This window comes from Photinus pyralis, unplaced genomic scaffold, assembly GCF_008802855.1.
Source record: "Photinus pyralis isolate 1611_PpyrPB1 unplaced genomic scaffold, Ppyr1.3 Ppyr1.4_LG4, whole genome shotgun sequence".
Classification (NCBI taxonomy): domain Eukaryota; kingdom Metazoa; phylum Arthropoda; class Insecta; order Coleoptera; family Lampyridae; genus Photinus; species Photinus pyralis.
The window spans coordinates 30,670,853-30,681,577 of NW_022170511.1; the positions used below are offsets into that span (position 1 = coordinate 30,670,853).

The 10,725-nt window shown below is 34.5% G+C and overlaps 1 protein-coding gene across 1 annotated transcript; it reads left to right on the forward strand.

The window, feature by feature from the left end:
* The first annotated feature begins 8,937 nt into the window (after nt 1–8,937).
* Nucleotides 8,938–10,393, forward strand: LOC116169068. Its single transcript, XM_031485094.1, has 2 exons — nt 8,938–9,302; nt 9,351–10,393. Exons 1-2 carry the CDS (start codon nt 9,260–9,262, stop codon nt 10,391–10,393), a joined length of 1,086 nt encoding a protein of 361 aa, XP_031340954.1. The 5' UTR covers nt 8,938–9,259.
* Nucleotides 10,394–10,725: the final 332 nt, after the last annotated feature.

Genomic DNA, 10,725 nt, shown 5'->3' on the forward strand with positions numbered 1-10,725 from the left:
AGTTAAAATTAGCGTGACCATTTGAAAGTACTGACTCCACAATTTGGCAGTGGGCCCTAAGTTTGTGAATTGTTCAAGCTTGTCTTTAAATTTTGAAACAAGCTCCTTAACACAATCCTTGTCATGTGCGCTCAAAATTTCCGATCGATCAGAGCAGTACAAAATTTGTTCAATTTCGGATTGAAATGAGGCAGAAAAATCTATTGTTTCCAATATTATTGAGGCCAGAGTCCTGTGAGCCAGCATGTGTGCTCTAACAGCCCTTGCATAGGCGTGACCTGTCAGCAATTTTTCAGTGCTAACAGCAGCGTAAATGAGGTTGAAAAGTTCCGATAATCCACTACCTTCCATTATGAAGCCCACAGCTCCCATAAAGGACATCAGTAAATGAAATCCACCCAGCCGTAGAATCACATGTTGCAGTTCGGGGTCTCCCTGACGACTTGCAATCACTTCCCGCGCCTTCAGGTAGAGTGGCTGATCGAAGGTAACAATAGTGCTTTGTTGGTTTAATGATTTTGATTTTTCAACACTACTCAGTAAAGCAGTGTAGATCGTGTTATAGTCGCTTGGTGGTGAATTAATGAATGGCTGGCAGTTAATATATGTAATGTCGTGAGGTTTATTTCTTGTTAAGTCTTCCATAAACCCATTCCACCCACCAATTCCTAGACGGTTCATATGTTTTCCATAGAGCCACAGCAAGTGTGATGCAGATGGGCTAACTAAACTTTTGTGACTGAAATTTAAAGTTAGAGGGTTGATTTGAATAGCAGCTAGGCCTGGCCCTGTCTTTTCAAACACTTTCACTGGAAGGGTTCCGAGACATCCAATAGTTTCTGCTGAAGGTAAATCCTTTAACCGGTCGATGTGTGGACTCGAGACAACAGCCGACTTTGGAGTGACACAAATGATGCCACCCATCGAATGGAATGTGTTGTGCCCATCAATAGTTCCGATGTTAAAGTCAGCGTTATCGTAAACAAATTGAGATAGTGCTTGTTTCCTAAGAGTTAGATGTGGTTCCAACATAGAGGACATTTCAAAACGTACGGCTTCTGTGTATGATGAACAAAATCCCAATGAACTTAGCACATCGATTAACCTTCGTGATCCGTACTTCTTGTACAAAAAAGTTGCAACGCCCACTTGCAAAGGAGATATATATGACTTTGGCCTTATGGCTGTGAGCAAGCAGTCGGCTATTGCAAGAGATTGCTTCTTCCATTTTTCGAAATTTCCTTTTTTCTTGCTCATTACTACAGCATCTGTAAAGGCTAGGAGAGATTCTGGAATTAGGTCGTTCAAATTATCTATAAAAGTATCTGATGAAGGGTACTGTGTCAAATTGTACACTTGAGAGCGTGCATCTTCAACAATTATAGCAGCTGCTGTTTCAACGATCCTTGTCCTTTCTTCTTTCTCTGACAACCTATTTTGATACCAAAAATCATTAATAATCTTGTGACCTGTGGACTTGAAACACACAATATAAGGCATATTGGCTGTTATACATATATCATCGCCATACTTCTCAAGGAGGCGCTGTTTTACTGTTCTTGGGTGAGGACGACAGTCACTTTCAATCTTATTTATTAGTTCTTCAATTGTAAACTGGCATTCTTCAGAACTATCTTCAATGTAATTGAAAATGCATTGCATTTCTTCATCCACATCATTTCTAGGCCTACCTTGTGTTTTTGTTTGTCTTTTGGGAAGGTATAGCTCTTTCATGCATAAAAAATGGTATTGAGCATCAGCAGCTGGCAAATCATGCACTGAACCTATACGAAGTAAAATAGCACGTCCGACTTCATCATTTCGATCTTTCAGCAGCCTCTCTATGTTTTTACCTACAGTAAATTGGGTCACAGGGTACACAGGATTACGGCGGTATGCTGGTTTTTTTATTTCTTTGTTTGAATAATCTGGTGGCACTTCCTCCCCACATATAAAACAGTGGGTTTTAAATGAGAATTGGGGAATATTGGAGCGAAGTGCAGATGAATTACTACTTTGTGTATTCCTCTTACGGGCAGCATTAATTAATTTTTGATTAGTATATCTTTTCCTACATTTTTCGTGAACCTCAACCTCTTTAGCAGTCTTATATCTATTAAACAAATCTATTTTACCATCCTCTCGACCTTTACTTGCTTCAATGAAACCTTCCAACCCCTTTTCCTTTACTATAGATGTCTGAGTTCCATCATCTAACGATTTGTCACATATTATACACTCGCGAGACATGTTCATTATTTTTCAGCGCACAAATAACACTCGTTTTATTGTTTTATTAACAGCACGGCACCGCTACACGAGACTAACTAAACTGTATGGAGTGGAAGACGGAAAACAGCAGGTAGTGTTTTTGGTTGGTGGAGGGGGGTACAATAATGTTTACTATCATTTATGGTATATTATACAGCGAAGTTTTTCAAGTTAAGTAAATGGATCCATAAAGGATCGTATACCTTCCTAGCAATATATTCAAAGGCTGCGGAAAATGTTTTTGGCATTTAAAAAAAAATGTTTTTCACGTTTTCCCTTATTGAAATGTAAGTAGGATATACCTAGTAATCATAAAATAATTCATTTTGGAGGTGTACGAAATTGATAGTAGGGCACTAGCTAGAAGAATAACGTTTTTAAACCTTTTTAGCGAAAAGATAAGAAATTCCATTTTTTTAACACCCTCTAACGACGTTATGGATTGTTCCAGACTTTACAGTTATTATACGTATTTTATAGGAATTTTGTCTACTTTAATTTGTACATCTTACAGTTTTCACCAAAAAAACCTTAGTTTTACGAGTTATAGTTAAACAACTTGGAAAAAGTGCCGAAATTATGAGGTTTTTTGCAATTTTCCTTGAGAAGCTCATGCCTGGCAAGGTGGCAAACCTCAGATTCAGATTCAGATATTAAAACATAAAAAACGATGAGACAAAAAAACTTCTACATTTTTTTCCTAGAAAGCTGTTTTCTGATCTTGAAGACAAAGCAATTAGTGCTTAATAATTACACGTAATATACATGTAATTTTCGGTAATAACATACATATAAGAATCCTTAACAAGATTCTTTTGGTTTTAAAGACATTTTTAACGCTAATTAGGAAAGACCACCGCGACGATAATAATGAAAAGTTTTTGTGACAAAGTGCTTTAGCGGGATGGAAAAGAAGTTGTTAATTGGTTACGCCGTTCTGCAGTCGCAAACAAATTATCATTAAATGGCATTTAAAAAGTTGAGAAAGACGTAATGTCATACTCAATTTCACAATATCAAATATCTAATTATGTATAGCGTAAAGGTTTCTAGAATAAACATATCATGTCTACAACACGTTCCAAGGCAAAGAAAAGACCGCCCGTTTTTTATATTACCACCGATGGGAGCCGTTGTAACCTGACTACAATCGTAAATATTCATCATAATTTAATTAATTATTCGCCAATTTTTTGTGAATACTCCTCGGAATACTCATTACGAAGTTCAGATTTTGCATCCGGAATTCGATGTATTATCAAAAAATGTGTGACCGAATTTCGTGTAATTACAGAAGTTCGTGTAAAACGTGCGTATTCATTTCAAAGCGGTAATGTTCGATAATTATAAGGAGACGGATACAGAAACTTGTAATAATAGTTGTTAGAGCTACTAATTTTAAACGCGATGTTTTGAGATTTGATGGCGAAGCCTTGACATTGATTGCTCTTTTCATTCTAATAATGCGCAGAAACCAATTTTAGGAGTGCTATTTTAAGCGAGACAAGGAGAAAATGATGTTCTCCAAAATGTATAAATCTTAACAACGCTTGACATAAAGAAGGAAGTTTTACTACTTTTAAAAGTTTTTTAAACTATCTAAACACAGTTTTTTAGCATCCAGTTTTCTATTTATACTTTTATGAGCGAAAATTTAGTTTTTTGCCGTTTCTGACTTGGAGTTTAGTTCGAAAATAGATATTTTTGCGTGATCCATGGAATTTCATTCCATTCTCTTACGTTTATAGCGTTTTGTAACATGTAGATGTAATAACGAAATATGGTTACTTTTCTGAAACGTGTAAACGGATATGAATTCTGTATAGAATTATTAGAATTTCACAAGATATGAGTGTGGATGAAAAGACATATTTTCTTTTTCCCCGTTTTGGGGTGCTATATCGCAAAAAAACAATATTTCACGAGTCCTAAGTACGATTTTCTATCACATAAACAAAAATTTCAAAGGTGACTCGACAGCAACTCTTTTTTGATCACACAGTAGTTCTGTCATAGGTATTTTGTAAAATCCGTGGTTCTGTAAAGTGCCTAGGCAGTTTATAAAACGCGGGCAACCTGTAGCACACAGTGTACTTTCTAGGGCTTAAGCGATTGGGTTCCCTTCCCTTTCGAGAGCCATAACTGGTATCCCTTATCTATCTAGAAGGGGAAGGGAAACTACCTCACACGTCGAATTGTCAGCGTTTCACGAAATGAGTTTGTATTTTATAAAATGACGGATTTTACAAAATGCCTACGGCAGTTCTAATGATTTATTCAAATATAAGCAGTCTAAAAAATGAGGTATGCAAACTTCTCTTGTTAACCGTTTAGTTTTATTATTATTTCCATTTGCAACCATAGTAGTGAAAAAAAATCGCAAATGTTAGTGAGTAAAATGAGACAATTGAAAGAATTTGATTGGACAATATTGAATTCCCAATCGATTTCTGAATTCTATCAGTTCAATCAATTTGGCACAATCCGTACCTACTTTGGATTTTTGTTTGTTACTTATTATTATTTTCTTGTTAAATTAATTCAATTAAAAATGTATTCGAAAATCTTCTGCCTTGAGACTCTTGAATATTGCAGTGATCCAGTGTATGATTAAATATCACCATATAGTGAAAGAACATGTTTAAATAATCATATAGGTACATGTATCTTTTATGACGGTCAAAATTCAGTTACTACTAACTACGATCAAAATCCCCTTATCAACCGTTTAACAAATTCTCTTCAACACTTCCCCTCGATATTAGTGTACGCCTACGCTATAGCTCTAAAATAATTTATTTAAAAAAAAAATTGTTACCGGTTCAAACCGGGTTTTTCATGCAGGTGAAATGATTAGAAATTGGGGAAAAATAATTAAAACAGCAGAATTTTTCCGCGGGTGAAATCCCGGGGATTGAAAGGGGTAGAAAGTGGAGTTTTGCAAATTGTGGCAAAACTATTCATTTTAGGAGAAAATGTTTAATTTAAAACTTTTAGAGAATGAAAAATGAACCACTTTTGGATCTGCACCATTTTCACATAACCTCCAATTTTCCTAGAAAAACCGGAAAATCTGTTTTTTTTTGTTTTGTATTCTTATTTTTGCAAGAAAAAGTCGTAGGGGTTTGAAATTTGGAGGAAACATAGCTTGTTGTATGATAAAAAATGGGACAATTTTTTGTAGATCCGTAAAGTTTTCTTTAACAAACCCCTTTTGTTCAAGGAGATGAAAAATTAATTTTTTCATCGTACACAGTTGCTCCAGGTAAAATTTTCGTAAGGAGTTATATTTTAATAATCATACATAATAAATATTATTCCAATAGAAAAATTTCAAGAAAAACGGCAAAAACTGGGGGAACAGTTATAGCAGAGCAGAGCAGTATAACAGTAAGATATACACGGTTTTTGACATTGGTAAATAGCATTTTTGCTATTAAATTAACTTATTGGATCCGTGGTAATAAAGAGTTTTTGAAATCTGTCTTCTATCTCCCCTTTAATGTTGCTAAAATATTTTCTTTTGTTTCCTAGTGCCGCAACTGCCTTATTAATTAAAATATCTTCTTTATTATTTCATTTTTCTGAATTTTTACCGCAATAAAAGCAATTCGAAGTAAAATCGAAATATTTTGTTTCCTGAAATTTGTTTTTGTTCACTAACTCTTCTTCCTGCCTGTTTTACAAATTATACCTGATGCGATTGCGCTGGGTCTGTTGATCGTTAATTTACAGAAATTATGAATAAAATCCTTATGAAGTTTATTCCAGGTTTTATCTCTCAAATCATTTATTGCTTTGGCCGGTACAACTAACGTTCTTAGTGCAGATTTTGAAAGTTTTTCAACCGACCCTGCGTAATTGCACCAGCTGTGAAATAGGCAGGAAGAAGAGTCAGTCAACAATAACAAATTTGTTTAAGAAGCAAAAATAATACGATTTTACTTCGAATTTGCTTTTATTGCGGTAAAAATGACTAAAAAAGAAATAATAAATATGTGTTAACTAAAACAGTTGAGCATAAAGAAACAAAAGAGAATATTTTAGCAACTTTAAAGAGAAGCAAGAAGACAGATTTCGAAAAAATCTTTATAAATATCCAACACCTTGATTTATGTTAAAAACCGTGTATATCTTAAAACTGTTTTTCCAGTTTTTGACGATTTTCTCGAAGTTTTTTTATAGGAATAATATTTTTTTATTTTTGTTTATTAAAATTAAAATATAAGTTTTCCCAAAAATTAACCACGCGCACCTCTGTACGATGAAAAAAAAATGTATTTTTCATCCCATTGAAAAAGAGGTGGTTTTTTCAGAAATCGTGAGATCTCTGGAACGGTTCAACTTTACGGGCTCAAGAAATTGTCTCCTTTTTTAATCATAAAACAAGCTATGTTTCCTCCAAATTTCAAACCCCTGCGACTATTTTTCGTAAAAATAAGAATAAAAAACGAAAAAAACAGTTTTTCCGGTTTTTCTAGGAAAATTGGAGGTTATGTGAAAATAGGGCAGATACAAAAGTTCATTTTTTTATTCCCTATAACTTCAAAATTGAATATTTTCGCCTAAAATTAATAGTTTTGCCACAAATTGCCAAATACCACTTTCCACCTCTCTCCACCCCCGGGATATCACCCACAGAAAAATTCAGCTGTTTTAATTATTTTTCCCTAATTTCAAACTGCATGAAAAACCCGGTTTGAACGCTAGCATGAGGACGGTGGTATACGTGCGTCATATTTTACATCAAGCCAAGTCTTGCGAGTTACGAGAGACGCCTAATTAGTAACTAGTAAACTAAACAAACTGCGCAACACGGCAGGAAAGCAATTAATCATAATTTGTAATTTCTAAACAAACCAATTTATCATAACAAACCTCTTATTTCGATCCGGCTAGGAGATGTGGACTTTAACTCCAAAAATAAAAAACTCGATTATTGTGTCCACTTTCACCATCAAAAGATATTTTCCAGGCCACTTCATCAAAAAGTTACCTTCATGCAATAAACATGTCCATGCACTCTCGTAATACACTAAGTTTGGCGATTAATAGTTCGAGCACATCATCAAAAAGCAAATAACATGCTCGTCAAAGGGAAATATTTGAAAAACATAGATACTATCGGGAATAGTAGGTATATTATATACCAAGGAACTAAAGTGTGTATTGTAATCCCGATGGTGTACATTGTTGCCCGAAAGGGAGTTGGAGGCAACAAGCACCCGAGGGATTAGGACGCATCTTTAGTCCTGGACGCTATTTTTTGTACTCCGGTAATCAGCTACAGCAATTTCAATGTTAAAGTGCAAATTTGAAAGAAAAAATTTGTTTAATTGTATAAGATCAATGTACAATGTCAAATTATGATAGGATAATGATAAATGCCAGTTTCATTTAAAGATTCTATGTTCGAAACTACGGCGTATAAATGATCGTTTAAAACTATGAAGAACAAGCTATAAGGAAACCTACTGCCTCCCAAATTCAAAAAGATATAATATGCAAAACAGTATGATAAGTGTAAAATATGGGGCAAGAATAAAAATGTACATGTTAAACAAAAGAATTCCAAATCGTCAAAAATGCGGGCGATTCTCAAAATAAATAAAAATTGAAGCTTTGGCGGTATCAAAATCGAGAGCGAATCCAGAAAAAAATTTCGATATAAATAACTCTTCCGCACCTCCAGTCACGCACAACAAGATGGAAAGCAAAATGGAAACTTAAACAAGGAAAAAAATTTGGGGAAAAATCAGGGAACGGAGACTAAGCGGAAATAAAAAAAAAACAAGAAAATAAATAGTAAGAGATTAAAAGGGTGAAAAAAGATAGAGAAGGGAGAAAAACAAAAAGATTTGTAAGAGGGAACTAAAAGAAAGATTAAATACAATTTACAACATTAAAAGAATTCGGAAGGTAACCAACAAAACCCCAATAAAATCCCTAAATTTTAACGCTAACTTAAAGTAAAAGCAAACGAAAACTTGAGGAAATCCTTTAAAATTCGGATTCGATGAAGTAAAACTAAAAGAATTCGCAGATCGTTTTGTGGCAAAACAACCAATTCATTGATTTTTACCACAAGACGATCTTCCAACGTTAATTACGTTTTCTGTTTTTCGTGTCAACCACAAGATTGAAAAACAATTCCGCTTCAATGTGAAACTCAAGAAGCCTGTGAAAGGTTCGTTTATTAAACTTTTGTCTTATTGGATTTTTAAGTTATTACAATAAAAGCTTATTAATTATTGTAATAATCAATTTAGTATGTCTGTAGGCAATCATAGTTTATCTTTCATTATTCAAAAGACAGGAAATACTCTCCTAATAATACAAAGGTTTAATATTGGGCCTTCTTCATTTTCGAAGATATCATTCGTGCAAGGAAAATTACCTCAAATTGAAGTCTTCATTGAAATTTGCCTGCCAAATACCCGAGGGCGCGCAAACCTTTAATTATGGTGTACACTTTCCCCCTTTAAATACAACTTAATTGGATTGTTAATTACCCTTAAATACCTTTAAATTGTAAAATACTTTTATTCTATAATTATAGAATTAATTCTATTAATTATAGAATTTATTCTTTTAAATGTTCTTTGAATACCTTTGAGTATCATTAAATAGTTTTAATGCGTTTAAATACTTTTTCAATATTTCAAATATGAAAAGAACTAACGAAGTTTTGCGTGAGCTAACGAAGTTTTATATCACTCAAACAAATGTATCAATATAGGCGACACCGTGTCCTTTCCACGTGAAAACAAAATCGCCGTATGGGTGATAGAGGGAATCAAACTTGTCCAGGATCAAATGCCTACGCTAGATCAAATTAATGATATTGTTGATAATATAATATTAAAAGGCAATTAAGTGATACCAAAGAGTTAGGAAATGGACGTTGAAGGATATGACTGGATAAATATCCGTATCCGTACCCAATATCGATGGTGAATATATCGAGGAGAGCCCAAGCGACGAAGAGATGATGGAAGAACTCGTGGAAGAAGTTGTAGAAGAAACATCAGGTACCTAATAAACAACTTTTAAGCCTAATTTAACTTTTAATATTTTAGAAGATGATGGAACCAAGCAAATAGAGCAGCAAAGTAGTCAGTGTTTTGAAGACGAGTATGAAGATGATAAGGACCAAATAGATATTGACGACAATTTTCTTGTAAGCTTACCTGATTACATAAGAAATAATGAAGAAGTAATTTCAGAAAATAGTCAATATGTTGTCCTAAAGGGAAGTAACCTCGGAAGTAACAAAAAAGAAGTTAAAATTAAAAAATCTACATTGTTGTGGTTTTTAATCAACCCAGAAAGAAAGCTAAGTTCTGACAGAATACAAAGAGTAAGAGATGTAAAAACGAATGTTAGTTCAAGTTCGGGTGTAAAAGTTAGAAGCAATCGAACTAAGAAAAAAACAGTAACTATTAGCGAAACAGATACGGAAGATGAAGAAAGCTTTAAGTCAGGTTCATCCGATGACCAATGGGAAGAACAACATGACGACAACGATGATGATTTAGAAAGTACAAATGTATTAACAAATGGTGACTGGATTCTGGTAAAGTTGCCAGGCAAAAAATGTTTTAAGCACTTTATTGGACAGATTTTAAAAATTAATAAAAGTGAACTGACAATAAAGTTTTGTAAAAAATACTCTGATAATAAATTCAAATGGCCAGAGAAGGAAGATATTGCTGTTGTGAATACCATCTTCAGTGCCGAACTGTATGCCATATGGCAAGCTCTGCTTTTCTGCCTTATGAGCAATACAGAGGAGAGCTTTGCTATTGTAAGTGATAGCCAGGGCGCATTAAATAGTATTAAATCTCGATTTCCTCGGGACCCACTAGTGCAAAGGATTCAGGCTGTTTACAGCAATGTTGTCGAGGTTGGGAAAAGCATTTTTTGGATTTGGGTACCTGGCCATGTTGGTATACGTGGCAATGTGATGGCAGACGAAGCTGCTAAAAGAGCCACGGGAGTGAGACATGTGGACGTTCAGGTAGTGAGGCATCTGGACCTAAAAGCAGCTTTAAGAGCAGCATTAGTACACCCTAAACCATGGAGACCACCACTATACTTCTCAGTAGGATTGAGCGAGTGAAAATCCACCGCTTAAGAATCGGTCATACGCAAATAACGCACGCCCATCTGTTACGCGGGGAGCCTCCTACGGTTTGTGTACGCTGCGGTAATCAAATGACTGTTGAACATATCCTAAGGGAGTGTCCGGTACTGGAGCCCATCAGGCAATCTTTTCATTTAATAGATGAAGTAGGAGAAATACTCAAACAGCCACAACATCTTAAAAATGTAATAAAATACCTAAGGTCTGCAAATATATTCGACATGTTATGATTTATACAGTATTTACAATAGGCTAATGACCAAGTGGTCGACGCCTTAAATAAACAAAAAAACAAAAAAAAAAGAAGG

Coding starts and splice junctions, on each gene's coding strand:
- LOC116169068 (XM_031485094.1), top strand. CDS start 9,260: ATGATGGAAGAACTCGTGGAAGAAGTTGTAGAAGAAACATCAG. Junction 9,303..9,350: donor AGTTGTAGAAGAAACATCAG/GTACCTAATAAA, acceptor TTAATATTTTAG/AAGATGATGGAACCAAGCAA.